At 34.3% G+C, this 19,679-nt stretch overlaps 1 protein-coding gene across 5 annotated transcripts in view; it reads right to left on the bottom strand.

The window, feature by feature from the left end:
- rapgef2a (Rap guanine nucleotide exchange factor 2a) overlaps positions 1 to 8,872 on the bottom strand; it is a 49,719-nt gene extending 40,847 nt beyond the window's left edge. For all 5 annotated transcript variants that reach the window (XM_016229010.1, XM_016229011.1, XM_016229013.1 and 2 more), the window contains exon 1: positions 8,115 to 8,872. In XM_016229010.1, coding sequence (XP_016084496.1) covers positions 8,115 to 8,183 — 69 coding nt within the window. In that variant the 5' untranslated portion in view covers positions 8,184 to 8,872. The remainder of the gene's footprint in view (positions 1 to 8,114) is intronic.
- Between the last annotated feature and the right edge of the window lie 10,807 nt (positions 8,873 to 19,679).

A 19,679-nucleotide genomic window follows, 5' to 3' on the forward strand; every position in this document is an offset into this window, starting at 1 on the left:
TGTTTTAAATGCATTTATGAATATACAAATAAGAAATGTTGAGGGGAAAAATGCATACTTTTCAACAAACTTCTTAACTGAACTACCAGTAAGTGACGGTAAGTCACTTAATGAGTGAGTGTTGAGTCATTCATTCAACTGATTGAGTGTGTTATCATGCATATCTTAAGGACTTTCATGGACAGCTGACTCCTAAAGTTTTTGATATTCTTCATATTCTGTGTGGTGGTCAGATATGTTTAAATAGATTTTTACCTTTTATGGTCATTATACCTTTATAAAGCCATTTTTCTATAAGTGTGCATTATCTTTTGAGTCAAATTCTTACATTTAATCAGTGAATAAGAATAAGACATTTGGGCTGTTACCAAGCAAATGAAATCAGTATCAGCAAAATTCATCTTTGCAATCCAGACATAAGCTGCATCTGAAGTGGCATTTAGATGTGTTTACACACTGTTTAATGCAGAACATGAATGCATTTAACCTGCAGTTACAAATGCATAAATAATGTTTTGATATATTAAACATAAAACATTGAATACTGATATTTGAAATCATTTAAAAAATAAAAGATACTTTAAATGTGAAATTAAAAGCGCCAGTAGGTGGCAGTAGGTCACTGTTAAGTGAGTCATTGCGATTGAACCGAATAATTTAAACGAGTGATTCATTCGGGAACGAAACACTGTCATGTTACTCAGAGACGCAAAACAGCGCTGTGGCTTTGTTTGGAATTATTTTTGTTGGCGAAATAGTGCAAAAACAGGCAATATGGTGTCTAAAACGCAAGTCTCTTAATAAAACTTCTAGTTTATTGAACTGTTTTTATTGAAAAAATCAATATCACATTTGTTTTTGGTAATTTTTGGAGAAAGAAAGGCACTCTTCCGTGTGAACTTGAGTATAAATATACACATTTTCTGCCCCCATGTCTTGAATTTGTGTTGTACGGCATCTGATGACCCCTTTAAACTAACTAGACACTAGTAAAACAGTAACTAGGAATTAATTATATTACCAATAACTATCACCAACCATTTATGTTGTAGGTATTTGGTGCGTTATCAAGTTCAACTGTTTTTTGAGTCGTGTGGTATTACAAAAGATAACAGTGAAGAAGTGTTTTTATTGTTTAAAAACTCAAACAACATGTGATTTTGCACTATATAAAACTGAACATGCGATTCTGCATTTCTCTAAAAGCCCTTCCAGGAGGTCTCATTTGCTAATGGCTGATTCGCTACTACACAAAAACAGGCAGGAGGGAGGAAATGAAACCATTGTTATGAAACTGCAGGGCTAATGTGATTCGGAAGAATGTGAATCAATTCCAAAGTCCATTTTTTTACACAATGCCTAAGTAAAATTAGACTGTATAAACATTGTCCTTTTTCCTTACAGATCGCAAAATCAGACCTTCACAATGCAAAACTATTTTTTACATTTTGTGATACAAATCTGTTTTTGATGTCAGGTTTTTCTAACTGGAGTGAAACATAAAATTCAGTAAATAGCAATCAGAATATACACCTTTTTGCTGTCCTTACACAGCCACAAGTGATCAGAGCAGATGGTCCCTTTTAGATTTGATGTATGTTTCCAACACATCAGCAAGCTCAAAAGATTTTGTAAACCCTGACAAACAGATGTCCCACATTAAGTCATCATGCAGATGAAACTTGGCACTTTTATGGCTTGGAGGAAAAAAATTATGAGATGTGTGTGGGTGGCATAAATGTCAAGATTTTGTTTTTCTACATGGCACTGTTTTTGGTAAATGGAAGAAATGATATGTCAATTATGAAACGGGTAATTTTCATGGAAGCCTCAGAAGCAGGGGAATAAAAATCATTTTCGGATGAGTTTTATTTGTTAAACATTAGTGTACATGCTCTTCTGGAGCTTACACAGTATCAACAATACATACAATAAAAGGAGAGAGAGAGAGAGAGAAAGTAAGAAAGTTTAAATAAGTTTTAAATACTTTTTACATTTATTTGATATTGTATTAAAAATGTAAGAAGGAAATGAACTGGGTTACTCTGGGACAGTTGTGTTACTTACAAGCTGTTTAACAAAGCATTCAAAATGGATCACAACAAATAAAAGATTTTAACTGCAGCTAAAATATGAATATTTTATACAAATATTACAAATTCATGTGAAAGTTATACCATAATTATTCATTTTCCTTCAATTAAAAGCACTCGTCAGATTGTGTTTCATTCGATTGTATTTCATATTCAGCTTGTGGTCCGTATATTTGACCCCTTGCTCTTAAAGTGTTAATGTGAACGTATCCATTAACAATAATCATATTAGTAAATACAAATCTGTCACGTTCCAGTCTGATTTAAGAATTACAACAACACCTTTAGTCTTACAATTAACACTAATACAGTAGTTAAAGACTAAAGTTTAGTGCCTAGATTTCAATCTCAATCAAGTTGTTTTCGCTTTTCTGTTTGTCTCTCTTATTCCCTCTTCCTCCTTTTCTTCTACTTCTCTCCTATCTCAGTACATCTCATTCTTCTGCTCTTTTCCTGTTGCTCTCAGCAGCAAGCACACCAAGGCGAGGGTCATTACATGAGGAAGTAACACCTTAAAACTCCAAAGCCCCTGTTGTACACTTGCCCTAATGTGTGTGCGCTCACGCTCACGGACATAACAGGCTTATAAAACATAATAACTGGCAGGGGAACACAGACAATTGGTTATGTAAGGAGAGAATTGAGTCTTTCGCAAGGCTTCAATATCCTGAAATGTTTACAAATGGATAATAGCAAACGACACACAAACACACTTCCTTACATGCAAACAGACACACACACCACAGTTGTGAGAATGTTGTGCACAGGCACAATCATAAGTAAGTTTCAGCACGGCTTTCCGCTCTCATTGTGGGCATCTGGTATCTTAACCATGTATGAGACTGAATGAGCGTGTGAAAAAGAGAAAAAGCAGGAAGAGAAAAAAACATAAGATTGAAAAGATAAATAGGCAAAACAATTGATTATAGTGTGAATTAGGGCAGGGTGATATTCTTGTTACAGTCACAATTATTTTCCTTAGAAAAATTAAGAAACATTGTCACAAGCACAGTGATTTCAAAGAGTTTTCTAAAGACTCATGAAAGACGAGTTCATTCTAAAGGTTTTGTCTTGCAAGTAAGAAAGTGTTAAAATGTTTCTTACTCAAACTCTGATTAAAGCAAAAACAGCATCAGCGTAAGCTAGATTTATTCGAATCAGCACAAATATACTGCACAGACCTAGTGGAAATATATGACTGCAACAGTGTGACTAATTCTTTGACCCGTGCCACCGTTTCACAAACACCTGAGGCCCTGACCATAAACCAACTGCAGCAATGGTACGTCTGCTTGTCTACATGATGGCATCTGTGCAAATGCTTATAGTAAACAATAAAAAAGAAACAGGAAAATGACAAAAAGTAAAAAAAAAAAAAAAAAAACAATGTGGCAAATCCTTATGGATCAAATAATATTGGCAGTTTACCAAATTATCGCCTAATCTAAGTTCCTGTCCTTTTTCCCACCACTGCTGTGCTACCCCATAATATATACAATTTATCCTATCTATTTTGTAAATGCATGTTACAGATAGTGATATTTGGCATTTTTAAAATATCGGCATCGGCCGATAAGTTTTCCTGTTTGGCCGATGCGTTCGAGGCGGGACTTTTATTTTGTCAGCGCTGACAGCGGCAGAACAGTGCTCACATTCTCCCTCTTGTTCGCCGCCGTCGTTAACAGTTCTGTCTAATACGGATAGAAGTCTGTCTAATAATCAGATGGTTAAACAAAGGAATTAAAATGCATACAAAAAGTATTATAACGATTGATTTTATATTATTAGTATGAGAAAGGCAAACACTAAAATACTTTCTTGTTCAGCAAATACGCATTTATATAATTGAAACAAATCTTTGAATGACTAATGAACATTTAATTTCACAAAGCTTGCAAACTAAGTCGGATCCAGTTGTGAGATCTTGTGAAGTGTGCATTTGTATCCTGCATGATCACGTGTTCTCTGCGTGATGGTCGGTCCGTGTGAATTGAATGCGGACAGGTGAAGAGTTCAGCTTCACTGGAGACGCACAATCGACAAACTTTAAACTCGTGATTTCAAATTATGCTGTGCTTTATGCATTTGCCCACTGCCATATTCATGTCATTTCCACTGTGTGCTGTGTGTAAAATGAGTGTTACCTTGGCTTTATTTGAAAAAATATGATTCCCAAATCCCAATGCACATAAACTTCTCAGAATTCTGAGTGCCCTGTTGGTTATAGTTTACTTCTTTTTTTTATTATATTTTTGATTAAATATTTATTTATTTGTGAAAAATACTTTGTCATCTAAAGTCTAAGTATGTTTATTTAACACATTTACTTTTTAATCCATTTTCAAATGATTTCATATTCCTTAAACATTAATTAACATAAATAAAATTATATCGGCTTTATATCGGCCACCCTGCTTTCCAAGATATCGGCATCGGCTGCCAAAAAAACAATATCGGTCGACCATTAGTTACAGATCTTATTGTGAATGATTCATCCATGTGTGTTTCTCATTTTTCGGACCTCTTCATTTACAATAAAATCAGTGAAAACATCAATTCTGGTGACAAATACCAGACTTCTCCAATCATTTAGTCTGTTTAAACCCCGCCCTTCCAAAATTGACTACAAGTTACCTTTTTTTGGCACAACAGAGGGAAAAAAAAAAAGAGATGTCGTTACTTCCATTTAATCACAACTTTAACTGTATGCAAAGTGTCAGTGAGAGAGGGAGTACTGTTTGTAAAAATATGAATAATTAAAAGGACAACAAAAACTATCAGTGAAAACATCAATTCTGGTGACAAATACCAGACTTCTCCAATCATTTAGTCTGTTTAAACCCCGCCCTTCCAAAATTGACTACAAGTTACCTTTTTTTGGCACAACAGAGGAAAAAAAAAAAGAGATGTCGTTACTTCCATTTAATCACAACTTTAACTGTATGCAAAGTGTCAGTGAGAGAGGGAGTACTGTTTGTAAAAATATGAATAATTAAAAGGACAACAAAAACTACATCTGGTTCAAAACTGTTTTGGGATCATGTTAATGGATTCAAATCTACCACATAAAAAGGATTTTTGTGTTTATTTTGATATGTAATATTGACAATCTTTTCATGTTCATGTTTAAAAAAAACTTAAAATCATGGCTAATCATACAGGGAGGCTTGAGTTCCAATATAGTTCTACTCGAACCACAAATGTGTGTATTTTTTGCCACAATCATCACTAACGCACATGCACGGTCTATGTTTGATCACCACAATAAATTGATGAAAAGAAATAATCAAATGAAAATGCTACAAAAACAGCACTCTTTGTACTTGAAATTAATTAACGCTGTTTGGTAGAAGTAGCAGATTTCTAAATTATTGCAATTTGTAAATATGGGAATATTACTTCAAACAACAAGAGACAACAAAAACAACAACAAAACCTCACAAAAGTTATAGGCATTCATTAAAGACAAAAGTGAAAGCAAAGAACGAACTGGTGTGATGTCATTTTGAACAAGTTAAAAAAAATTTGAGTTCAAAACATCTTGGCAAAAAAAAAAACCTTTCCAGAGAAGTTTGCTCTTGCTTTTGACGTAGAAATCTTCTCCAGCTCATTTCTTCTGTTCAGTCCGAGATCAGATGTCCATGAGTGAAAGCAAGAACACATTATCTGTAATCCTAATTGAAAGTCATCGATGCAGTTTTTTTTTATACTATAAAGCTGCTTGCTTTAGAGCAGTATAAAGTGCTATATAAATAATTGTGGCGTGACTTGACTGGATTGCAGAACTTGCAAAATTTACATATTAATCTAAACACGTTGGGATGTTTGTTAATAGTATACCACTGCAAAGGTATTTTGAAATTCTTTTTACCCCTAAATAAAGAATGAAAAAGAACTTTGTGGGCCTTAACCCAGCCTGGTCCTTGATGAAAACACTACTTTAACATGATAATCTGATTACCACAAATATTACTTCAAACAACAAGAGACAACAAAAACAACAACAAAACCTCACAAAAGTTATAGGCATTCATTAAAGACACAAGTGAAAGCAAAGAACGAACTGGTGTGATGTCATTTTGAACAAGTTAAAAAAATTTGAGTTCAAAACATCTTGGCAAAAAAAAAAAAAAACCTTTCCAGAGAAGTTTGCTCTTGCTTTTGACGTAGAAATCTTCTCCAGCTCATTTCTTCTGTTCAGTCCGAGATCAGATGTCCATGAGTGAAAGCAAGAACACATTATCTGTAATCCTAATTGAAAGTCATCGATGCAGTTTTTTTTATACTATAAAGCTGCTTGCTTTAGAGCAGTATAAAGTGCTATATAAATAATTGTGGCGTGACTTGACTGGATTGCAGAACTTGCAAAATTTACATATTAATCTAAACACGTTGGGATGTTTGTTAATAGTATACCACTGCAAAGGTATTTTGAAATTCTTTTTACCCCTAAATAAAGAATGAAAAAGAACTTTGTGGGCCTTAACCCAGCCTGATCCTTGATGAAAACACTACTTTAACATGATAATCTGATTACCACAAGGACCCACATTAATAACCAACTGAAAATCTCCTATCTAGTGGATTAGCCTAATATTACCAATTTATCATTGACCTGATACTTATCCAAAGTAACAGTTACACAACACATTTTACTGAGAAGAAAAGAAACCCACTGGAAACTGGAAGCAAGTTGCTTGTTAAAGCACACAACAGTAATTGCTCATGGATGAACCCCTGGCTGATTTAAACATACAACCTTTTAGTTACTTGCCCAGATTTTTAACAAACAGGTTGCAGTCAGAGACACAATGCAATTACTTAATTATGCAAAAGTTAGTACACAACATCAAAGCTGCAATAATGTGTTCAGAAGGTGTTAGTGCTCATCTCTTCATTTATTTCACACTGGGCCAACAGCCACACATTCAAACAGTGGCTTTTGGGTTTCTCTCAGCTTGAGGCCCCTGAGAGTCAGAGGTCCCAGGGCCTGATCCATAATCCTATGTAGGGCTGCAGAGTATTCAGTGTACCTAAACATATCACACTAAATACAAGCAAAATATGAAATCCTTTAAGGAAGTGCTTTAATTCTTCAAGGCAGCACAAAGAGGCCCAGATCTGAAGGGCCTACATGATAAACTACATTCCTCACATTCTTTTGATTCATTTAATTCCTGGGCTGGAGACTCACAACCCAAAAATCCCACACACAGAAGTCAAACGTAGTTTTAAGTGGCCACAGACAGCGGACATTCATACAATAATGGTAGTTTACAGAGCTGAAACTCTAATGAGATTGTGGTCAGGGGCTAAATGGCGCTGTGCCATTTGTTTATTTCAGATGGTTTAAATGAGGATGATCTAGTCTGGACTGCAGGGCACTGTGAGGAAATACTCCCTTCCGATAGATGAGTAATATGCTTCTGAAATACCCCAGAAACAAGGTCCTACCAACTCTGATGAGTGTGACTATATTAAGCAACTTTTTAAAAAAATCCTGTGGGCTCCGATTACGACAAAACTGAGCGTAGATGTGGAACAAAGTAGTAACTTGCTCGACTTTGTTTGGCTGCATACTAAAGGGACACCACAATTTCCCAAAAAATGAGTAGAACTGGAGCTTGTGGCGCCGTTACACAAGCTGGTCTAAATGAAGCAATGTATTTAATGTCTGATGCCGCTATGAATTGGCGACACTGTTTTATTCGGACATTTAAATCAACTGTATACGAAAACGTCTACTTTAAACAACTCAAGCTGATTTTGGTTTAATGTTTAAAACGTTTAAATGAAACAATTAAGCCAGCTTCAATTGTATAAACAGTTTTCTCGAGACGTTTTAGGGCAGCTTGATGTGTATAAACCGTTTTCTAGTTGTATAAACTTTTCATTTAGACAGTCTACGGTTTCTCAAAACAATTGACGCTATCTATTGTGTAGCAGCGAAGTACGTAAACAATCACCAACTGCGTCTCAAAATCTAGCGTGTTCCCTATCTAGGCAACAGTGGTCTCTTACCTGTTGCGTCCTGTCGGCAGGATTCTTCATGATCGCGTGCCGAAAACTATTGTCCACATATGAAGCCATTCTGTCCGCGTGCAATCACAAAAGACCTCCTTTATTAAAGTAATAACATTTCCTCTAACGCTTCCGACTCCTTCGTTTAAGCTGAGCCGTCATTTGTAAAAAAAATTTTAAAAACCCACACGTTCCCTAAAAGACAAATGTCTCGTTGTGGGCCAGTTTCTGAGCCGCGGGCTGGAGTTGTATTCAAAGCAAGCACGGGTAACAACAGTAGATCCTCGCAGCGGCGTACAAGGGGGCAAATATTTACACCCTTAAAAGTTTGTGGCAGTCAGAAATCTCTTTCCAAAGAGAGCGTAATGACCACAGGGCAACAGAATCACGGTTTGCCGAGTAACATCACTGAAACAACTAAACAACAACAAAACACGTCCACAAATGTCCGAGCATTGTCTTGTGTGCGGATTGAGGTTCACGGATATAACGTTACAGGCGTCAGCTCCGCTGTTTCGGGGTCGCTGTTCATCACTCCGCGTCCCGCGAGTCTCTTCTGTTGCGTCGAAGGCGAGAGCAGACGCTAAACGTCCGTTAATCCAAGCTGGAGTAAGTTAGTTTATCAAAGTGACATGCGTCCATAGCGACTACGCGACGGACACCGGGCGGGCGGGGCGAAACTGGACCGGTGACAACGCCGTGATTCACAAGATTTGAAGCAAGAAATTAAACGGCCGGCCTCTAGCGCCCCCAGTGGACAACAAGTTCAGACAAACTTTGAGGTAGAGCTGTGATAATGGAGCGGCATGAAGCGGCGACCAGTGGACAACAACGCGCGATACATAACCAGAAAACATCCAGAAAAAAGACGATGGATCTAAAGGCGCATATTTAAACACTTAAATGTTTTCAATTCAAAAAAATCTATTTATTTAAAATCACCTGTTCTTGGTTCACAACCGGTATAAATATCGTATTTACAACAAAGATTGCTATCAGATGTAGGCCTCTAGGCCCTACATGAAACACGTGACACAGTAAGGCTTTGTTTTCTCTTAGACTTTTAGACATCAATTAAACACTTAGCCTCATTATTCATTTAATATTACATATTGATAAACAACTTAAGATGTGAACAACATTCTAAGCAGTATACTAAAGCTATAAGTTTGGACGTGTTTTATAAGGCCTACTGATATGACGTATTATTAAGAATATAAGAGAGTTTTTAAAGAGTTTTTTAGAAGCGAAAACTGTTCTCTTGACTTTTTGTGTGTGGAACCTAAAACGACCAGCAGGTTGCGCTAGATTACTGTACATTAAGTGAACACTCGCGTTAGTTTAGTGGAGGGTCTCCCCACCAGGTTTATTGGGGAACTGCGGATGGTTCGTGAGCTCGAGAAATACCAATGTTACACAAAAAAACCGCTTTATAAATTATATATATTACCGGTGTATAATTTAAAAAATGTATAAACTAAAATAGAACTACAATTTATTGTTGTTTTATCTGCAGTAACGAAGCACTACATTTATTAGGCTATTTATTCAAGTTTATTTATTGGAAATCTCAGTAGGCACTCAAAGTAAATCTTGTACATTTTACATAATTTACATATAATTTAAATTGGAGTGCAGCTGTGAAAGACAAACGCTATGTCGAGATCTCTCATGTGCATGATCTTATTTACGGTGTTTGTACAGTTTTATTTATAGACAAATGTCTTCCCAGAAGTGAGCTAAATCCAAAACATCCCTTTGGGACAACCATGAATGTCCTTAATTAGATAAAACAATTCATCAATAAAGTTTTCTTTTTAATATTCTAAAAGTAAAAAGTTTTCTTTAGGGTAAAGTTAGGGTTAGTAGTCCATAGTAATTATAAAATACAGTATACACAATTCTAAAATAAATACATGCATGTCCTTATTTAGATATGTAAGCTAAATAAATGTCTCTCTGTGTGTGTGTGTGTGTGTGTGTACTTGTTTATGCTACATTGTGGGGAGCAAATGTCCCCACAAGGATAGAAAAACCAGAAATTTTTGACATTTTGACCGGCCTGTGGTCCAGGAAAAAAATAATGATTAAAAATAGTAAATTATGTTTATCTGAAAGTGTAACAATGCAAACAGGTTTTCTGTAAGGGGTAGGAGATAGAAAATATCGTTTGGTCAGTATAAAAGTAATTGAAGTCTATGGAAAGTCCCCACAATTCACAAAAACAAACGTGTGTGTGTGTGTGTGTGTCTGTTTGTGTGTGTTTGGATATCCTTGTGAGGGCCAAATTCTTGAAAATATTGTTCACAAATAGTGAAATATGTCCCCAAAAAAAGTAAAAAACTGTCTTGTCAAAACATTTGAAGTGGTTCTCAATTTTCTGATAGACTCACAAAACCCTTTTTGTTTTTACATTCAATAATGCCAACCGGTTTAGGGGTAGGGTTTGGCTTGAGGTATACCACTGATTGTGTCCTCTATAGTAAAATCAGTGTGTGTGTGTGTGTTTGTGACCATCTATTATACAAAGCATTAATTTGGTGCTATCAAAGGATCAGTGATGGTGTACACACAGCAATTCCCAATTGTTTTTTAGTGATAGAGAATTTATCCACTGCCTGCACCAGACAAAAACAAATCACACATAACAAACGCCTACAGAGATGTGATATTTTAAAGCACCCACACTCTTAAAAATAAAGGTGCTTCAAAAGGTTCTTCAAGCGATGCCATAGAAGAACCATTTTTGGTTCCACAAAGAACCATTCAGTCAAAGGTTCTTTAAAGAGCCATCTCTTTCTTACCTTTTTATAATCTGAAGAACCTTCTTTCGCCACAAAGAAACTTTGTGAAACAGAAAGGTTCTTCAGATGTTAAAGGTTCTTTATGGAACCATTTAGACAAAAAGGTTCTTCTATGGCATCGTGAAGCATCTTTATTTTTAAGAGTGCAGACCGCAGGTACTTGGATGAAAAACAGGAGTGGTGTAAATCACGAAGTCAGTAATATATCTACAACAAAAGAGCTGGGAAGCATCAGATACATACACAAAGAGAAAAGAGCAAGGGTATGATGAAAAGAGTGTGGGATGGGGGGCTGAGAAAAAAACAGGGCAGAGAGAAATTCTTCAGTTTGTGTAACAGTCCTGTATATCAGAAACAAGGGTCACTAACATGTGTGTGGAAAGATCTATATGACACTACTTACCATCATGGGGAAGGGTGTTAGAAGTCTGTGACTAACACCAAGGGTGCTAGTTTTCTGTTCCCTTAGCAACAAAGAAGTACTGAAAATATTGCTGTTTTATCTATCTAATCTATATAGCCAGATGGTTAAAATTACGTTATGAAAACATGGGTGTGTGTGGGTATATAAGGTATCTGTGTGAAAGTATATATAGGTGCTTGTTTATGTCTTGATTTATGGCTGCTTTACAGTTCATGAGTTATTTCAAACCTTTATTCATCTTGTAATTTACATCCACAATCAAAACCTAACAACATACAAAATATAATTTTGTCATCCTGTAAAAGCAAACACTACGCCCACCTATATGTGTTTTTCTCTCTATCCTTTCCTTCCATCATGGTACGCTTATGTAAATATTGACCGTTATACTGTATAAAAGTTGTTTGGTTCCTACATCATTATTCAGGGCTGCTCTCTGATTTAATTGAGGTAATGATGGAAGAATGATTGCTATTGGAAAAAACTAAGGTTTGATGTTTTATACACTCACATACACACACAGTGTAATGATCGAAAGATCCAGAATTCATTTCAGTAAGGCATCTATCTTAAATGCATCTGTGCTTACAGTAATTACTGTTTCGTGTGTGTGTGTGTGTTTGTTGTTCTGTTGTTCAACAGCTGTTGTCACTCTTCTGTCCAGTTGCATCGGTCTCTAAAGATAAGCACATAGTAGCACTGTTTGAGGTAACACATGAACAGACACAAACAGCTGCAAAATCTTCAAACAGGATTGATCTCACAATGCCATCAATTATTGTTATATGACTCATATTATGACTCACAATATACACAACATGACCAAAAGTATGTGGAAACCTGAACAGCACAAAATATGTATGTTCCAAAGCTGCACGACTTTCTTTCTTCTGTGAAACACAAAAGAACTGTTTTTAGCCACACAATGAAAGTCAGTGGGGTCCAAAGCAACAGGTGACCCTATTGACCTTTTTTGTGTATGGCAAAAAATAAAAAAACTGAGACATTTCTCAAAATAAATGCGCTGTATATATCACTTACTGATATTTTACAACTTTGTCGCTGTAAACACTGTAAACCTTGAAAACTTAAAACCTACTGTATATATTATTTAAGCTTTTTAACAGAATAATGAATGTAAGTGCTTTTAAAAATCATCGTTTTTATTAATGTTTTGAGTTGTTTTTTATTTTAAGATTTTCTGTTTTCATTTTAAATTTAAGTTTTAATAATTTAGTTGTGTTTATGTCATTTTTATTAGCTTTTTTTTATCTGTACATACAGTTTTATTCATTTTTATTTCAGTTTACATTTTTTTAGCACATAATAAAATGTTAAAAAACACATAAAATATAAACCTTTTTATTGTTTTAGTTTTAGCTAACTATAATAACCCTAAACATTATACCACGATTGCTATCGATTGAGCTTAGCTTGTACTAAATCCTTCCAAATTTGTTGCCACTATAAGTTCTCTAAAAGCCAAAACTGTCAATTTAAAGGTGTGTTTTGTGTAAATGTACACATTAGTACACACTGTACACATTAGTACATAAATGAAATCTTTTTCATAAAATGTTAGGACTTTTATTTTTATCTTTGGAAACCTGACATCCCCTTTGAAGGATTTGAATCATATACTTTAACAGAATAATGAATGTAAGTGCTTTTAAAAATCATCGTTTTTATTAATGTTTTGAGTTGTTTTTTATTTTAAGATTTTCTGTTTTCATTTTAAATTTAAGTTTTAATAATTTAGTTGTGTTTATGTCATTTTTATTAGCTTTTTTTTATCTGTACATACAGTTTTATTCATTTTTATTTCAGTTTACATTTTTTTAGCACATAATAAAATGTTAAAAAACACATAAAATATAAACCTTTTTATTGTTTTAGTTTTAGCTAACTATAATAACCCTAAAACATTATACCACGATTGCTATCGATTGAGCTTAGCTTGTACTAAATCCTTCCAAATTTGTTGCCACTATAAGTTCTCTAAAAGCCAAAACTGTCAATTTAAAGGTGTGTTTTGTGTAAATGTACACATTAGTACACACTGTACACATTAGTACATAAATGAAATCTTTTTCATAAAATGTTAGGACTTTTATTTTTATCTTTGGAAACCTGACATCCCCTTTGAAGGATTTGAATCATATACTGTTTGATCCTCAAGAGCAGCTGAGCTGGTTGTATATGAAAATAATGAGCTGGGTCTGTGATTTGGGCAGCACTTCAAAGGCATGTGAAAAACTGTCTTCTCATTTGAGTCTTCCTCAGAGAACCTTATTAAACATGCAACATGCTCACACTACTTTCTGTTGCAGACATTTCATTGTAAATTATAATCATCACCTTTGGTATCTTCTGAAATCAATATTAATTTATAACCTCATGTTCAGTCAAAGGGCCAAAGACAAAAAGTGTATCGCCACAGACTCAAGAAGAATCAGCAATAAAACATATAAGATATAAATAATAAAATACAAAGAAATTAGCTGATTATATAGTGAAAATGAATGGATAATGCCATAAATATTGTGACTTGCAGTAAATCATTTGCATTTGTTTTTGACTACTTTGAATTGGACTAATTGCTAATTAGAATAAGTCCCAGAATTTGACATTAAAATAAATAAAATTCAGTGTTGTAAAAAAAACACTATAGGACACATTAAAGGGCCAATAGGTGAGATATCATGATTAGTTAAAGCTTAGAAAAGCTGCCAACCTCTGATAGAAATAACTTCTACTAAAACTGGCACTGCATACTTGCTAGGTCACTGCACATGTATTTAAGGTCACTCATTTTTATATAGAGAGATATAGCTGATGCTGGTCTTGTTGTCAGCAGTAACTAAATATGATTAATTTTTTAACCATATAAGTCCATTTTTGTGCAGTAGCATGAAACATGTTTGAGTCCAAGAATTTTCCTTAAGATAAGGATTTTAGGAACAACACACTTTGTCATACCTCTTGTCATGTACAGTCCCTCCCCCAACACACACACACACACACACACACATAAAGAAAGAGAGAGATAGACAGACAGAGAGACGCCATCTAGATGAGCCATATTAATCTATAGGAAACACTTCCTGTTTAGAGGCTGTGAGGAATAAATCACATAACTACAACATTAATTCAATCACATTTATCAGCTAAAATCAGTTTAGTAAATCTCTTTAGACATTACAGTCAGTAAACACACATTTCATTTACTGTATATCTCACATCCTCTCCTAGTTAATAAATATTTCATTAATTGGCATCAAAACATGGATGTATCAAAATATAAATAATATTGAGCTTGATATTTATATAATAAACTCTATTTAGCTCAAGTCAGTTCAGATTAATATATATCCAACAGAGGGCATCCTTGAATTATGATAATTCTTTCTGTAATGTTTTTTTTTTTAATTTAATGATATATGTAGATGGACATCTGAAATTACAGTTTGATAATGGAAATGGCGGTGGTGGAAATGACATTTTTAAAATGTAATAACATTTTGGACTCCTTTGTGCAACTTGACTGAAAATATTCTGTTTTATATATATTCCACATCACATATCTACAATATGTTTGTGTACAACCTAGGCTAACTTTATTATTTGAAAACTTTATTAGTGGCAAAATTGTTGTAATTGTGGAATACAATTACTTTTTTAAAATTACTTGCTTTTTATTTAAATTAAATTAGAGAAAGGAAAAAAGAAGGATTATTTCTTCACAAATTGCCAGTTTTCATGTTACAAATATGAAAAACCTAATGAAATTTCTATATTTAAAAACTGTGAGTTTAATATTGTGGGGTGATGAAAATGACCCACATATGCCAGACATGAACATATCCAGCACATAACGACACTTTCTCAAATGAATTGGGGCAACACACACACACACACAGGTTTGTTTTTATGGTTTATGGAGACACTCATAGGCGTAATGGTTTTTCCACTGTATAAACCGTATTTTCTATTGCCCTACACCAACCCTACTCCTAAACCTACCCCTCACAGGAAACATTCTGCATTTCTAGATTTTCAAAAAAAACTCATTCTGAATTATTTATAAGCTTTTTGAATTACGGGGACACTGAAAATGTCCTCATAAATCACCTTCTCGTTGTAATACCTATGTCATACCCATGTTATTATACAAATGTGTGTCCTCATAAACCACATAAACATGCACACACACACACACACTTGTATTTGTGGATTACGGGGACTCTCCATAGGCGTAATGGTTTTTATACTGTACAAACTGTATTTTCTATTGCCCTACACCAACCCTACACCTAAACCTACCCCTCACAGGAAACTGCTGGCAATTTTTGAATTTCATAAAACACAGTTTTGTATGTTTTTTAAGCCTTTTGATTTACGGGGACACAGGAAGTGTCCTCATAAACCATGTTTACGTTGTAGTACCCATGTCATTATACACATTTGTGTCCTCATAAACCATATATACCTGTACACACACACACACACAAAAGTGAATACTCAAACCAGATGGGAAACTGAACACACCAAGAAAAAATAGCACCCTATTATGAAAGCACTGTCTCTTAGGATACCGAGTAGCCCATTTGAATTTCCTTGCCTCAATACGTTCCTCTTTCTGTCCTCTTCATTATGAGCTCAACTTCCTTAAGATGGTTTCTAATCTCTTCAGTTAATAATAATGGACTAAAATGACTAAGCTCTCGCAACAGCCGCAGTCTAGAGGACCTTTATTCATCCACTTCAACACAACATCATTAAAACATCCTGGATGTAAGATGTGGATGAGGTAAGAAGAATTCTCTTCAACTGTACAAAAGGGGAGAGAACAAAACGCACAGCAATGCAGGCGTTCTCATTATGTGTGTTACGTCTGTTGTGTTAAAGCACTTGCTCTAATGATGGCCCCTAGTGTTTCTGCTACTGTTTCTTTGACTATGTCTGGCAACGAAAGAGAGAATGAGTCTGCTTCCAGATGCTTAAAAGTTTCATTCACACATTTTTCAAAGTTGAAAAAATTACTTGTATCATTAAAGCTTTGCTGTTGATTGTTGTTTGAATGCTGTAGAAAAGAACATAAAGTGCAGAAGCACAAAATAGTTTATTTTAAATAGCACACACACACACACACACACCACACACACACTAAATATCTTTTAGCACTCAGAAATTAAAGGAAGGAGCAATGAAAAGATGGTTGAGATGCATTTCTAAAACTGACCCTCTCCCCCTCATGATACATCAGTATAGCTTACAGTTGGCTGACTACTTTGGCAGAGAGATATCTCAGATTTTCCCCCAGTGGGAAATGTTTTAAAACAGAAAAATACATTTTTTGGGGTTGTGTGTATGTACAGTATTTACAGGTACATTTTGACTGTACTAAGGACTTGGTTCTTTTTGTGTAGCAAATATGGGTATTTCTTCTAAGGGTAGCGAGTAGGGTATTTTGATATTTCTGGGTGTCATCACAATGAATTATTGTGAAAATGCATGAGCTATGCCATGTTTGATACTAATTGTTGTTTTTGTAAAAGACCCAGATTTCCAGTCTTAAAATATTAAAATAAATCATCCAATAAATTAAATGTGAATTATTACACTTGATAGTTATTTTTTTCTCAGAAGGATTGTTTTAATTGGTAGCGTTTCAATTTCCAATCTTAAAATATTAAAATTCATGTAATAAATTAAATATGAATTATTACATTTGATAATTACTTTTCTGCCGAAAGATTGTTTTAATTGGTAGTGTAACTTTTTCCTTTGTCCAATTTGACTTTCCATCCTGTATAGTCTTTTATAAAAACCATTTAACGAACAAAAGGCAGGTCAATGGACAATACTGGCAATAGATTTTATGAATTCAGTGATGATTGTAAATTTAAATTAAAAAATAAAATAAAATACCCTAATTAATGTTAGTTCTTCATTTCCAACACATTCTGTTTTATTTGATGGAAACATTTCATTGCCATTATAAAGTAAATAACCCTAAAACTCATAAATAATCTTCTTTCAGTTAAGTCATTTTAACAATCAGTTAATTCAATAGCAAACATATCAAGATCATCATGTTTCAATTCTCCCATAGAGGTGATAAATTAAAGGCACTAGAGTGTAGACTGCACGTGTATATTCAACATTTATACTAGCATCAAAAATAGTTGTGTATATGGTAATCATCAAGCAAATGTTGCACTAAGGTCAAACAGCTCGAAAAACAACAACATAATAAATGAGTTATCATGACTAATGTTAAAGCAATTGACTGCAAAACCCAGGAAGAAACAGTGTAGCATTTTATAAATGTCCACTGGCTGTCTTGACACACTGTCAACATCCTTTTTAAAAAGTGTAAATGTATAGAAAGAGACCTATATTAGATACAGAAAATGACTCAGCCATTTCAGGCATTTTTCCAAAGTCTATTAGAATCAATTTAAGAAATCCCTTCTAAAAACAATCCAGATAACTGCACACAATCAATGTTAAAGTTATCTTCATTTAGCATAACAAATTTGTAAACACAAATTGATACCTGGAGAATTTCCAATCTGCTTAATAATATATGCTACATACAGATTCAAACAAATGTCATTGCCAATATAACTAGATCCTAGTGCTGCCTTAGATACTGTCATCCATGATATCCTCCAAGACAGACTGGAAATCCGAACAACACTCTCTGAGAAGGTCCTCAGTTGGTTTGGATAATATTTAGAAAGCAGGGATTACTAATATTAACAGCTATAAATCTGTGAGGGCCCTTATGATTTGTGGAGTCCCCCAGGGCTCAATCCTTGCACCTTTTCTGTTCAATCTGTATATGCTCCTACTATCATCCAAAAAACAAAATTTCTTACCAAAGCTATGCAGAATATACCCATATCTACCAAGCTCTTAACATCGAGCCATTACAGCTCAATAGACTCTCAATGCATGTGCTTTAGTGAAATCAATTTTCAAAAGTTTAATAAGAATTACATTCTTTGTATCCTATCTGACTTTTAGAAAAACATTTAGAAAAAAACCCTCTCTTTTCTCTAATCTTTCCCTGTCTAGCTTGTACTTATTTGAACAATGCTTGAAACTTGATATTATGAGCACTTCCTGTGTCTATTCGCCTCTTTAAGATGAATTGCTTGATGTATTCCCCAACTGTAAGTTGCTTTGGATAAAAGCGTCTGCAAAATGAATAAATGTAAATGTAAATGTATCCAAACATGACTTCATAGCATTCATAAGATACTGTCATATGTTGTAAACCTAATTTTTTTCTTACACTGCACTGTTATGCATGTTTTTGCATGTGCCTGTCTGTTAGATAGTAAACTTTATCTTTGTCAGATCTGTTTTTATCTGATTTGATTTACAGTATGTATACAGATACATACTCTAAATCAAATCAGATAAAAGCAGATCTGATAAAGATATAAAGTCAGTCAATATCTGTCCAGCCATTGTGCAAAAAAAAAAGAGGAGGAAGTGAATGTGTCTTATGTCATGAGATTTTGTTTTGACAAGGTAAATGCAAGCTAACAAAACCACCATCAGAATATTAACGGTTCCTAAAACCATATAATGTAGTTGACACTTTCATTCTCATGTGTAAACACACACAAATACACACACATGCCAATATCCTCCTTTTCATTAGAGGCGTCTGCAAAATGAATAAATGTAAATGTAAATGTAAATGTATCCAAACATGACTTAGAAAAAAAAGCATTCATAAGATACTGTCATATGTTGTAAACCTAATGTTTTTCTTACACTGCACTGTTATGCATGTTTTTGCATGTGCCTGTCTGTTAGATAGTAAACTTTATCTTTGTCAGATCTGTTTTTATCTGATTTGATTTACAGTATGTATACAGATACATACTCTAAATCAAATCAGATAAAAGCAGATCTGATAAAGATATAAAGTCAGTCAATATCTGTCCAGCCATTGTGCAAAAAAAAAAGAGGAGGAAGTGAATGTGTCTTATGTCATGAGATTTTGTTTTGACAAGGTAAATGCAAGCTAACAAAACCACCATCAGAATATTAACGGTTCCTAAAACCATATAATGTAGTTGACACTTTCATTCTCATGTGTAAACACACACAAATACACACACATGCCAATATCCTCCTTTTCATTAGAGGGAAAGGTGCACTCAGTCCATTTTTACAAAAATAAAAATAAAAAATACACAAAGAAATTAATAGTACTTTTTATAGTACTTGTGTTAAAATCCAAGAGCACACAAACCCCATTTCAAAGTCTCAAAACATTCAATGCTTCAGTTTTTTTAATGATGACATCTG

This window comes from Sinocyclocheilus grahami, unplaced genomic scaffold (genome assembly GCF_001515645.1).
Source record: "Sinocyclocheilus grahami isolate Dianchi unplaced genomic scaffold, SAMN03320097.WGS_v1.1 scaffold346.1, whole genome shotgun sequence".
NCBI classification, from domain to species: domain Eukaryota; kingdom Metazoa; phylum Chordata; class Actinopteri; order Cypriniformes; family Cyprinidae; genus Sinocyclocheilus; species Sinocyclocheilus grahami.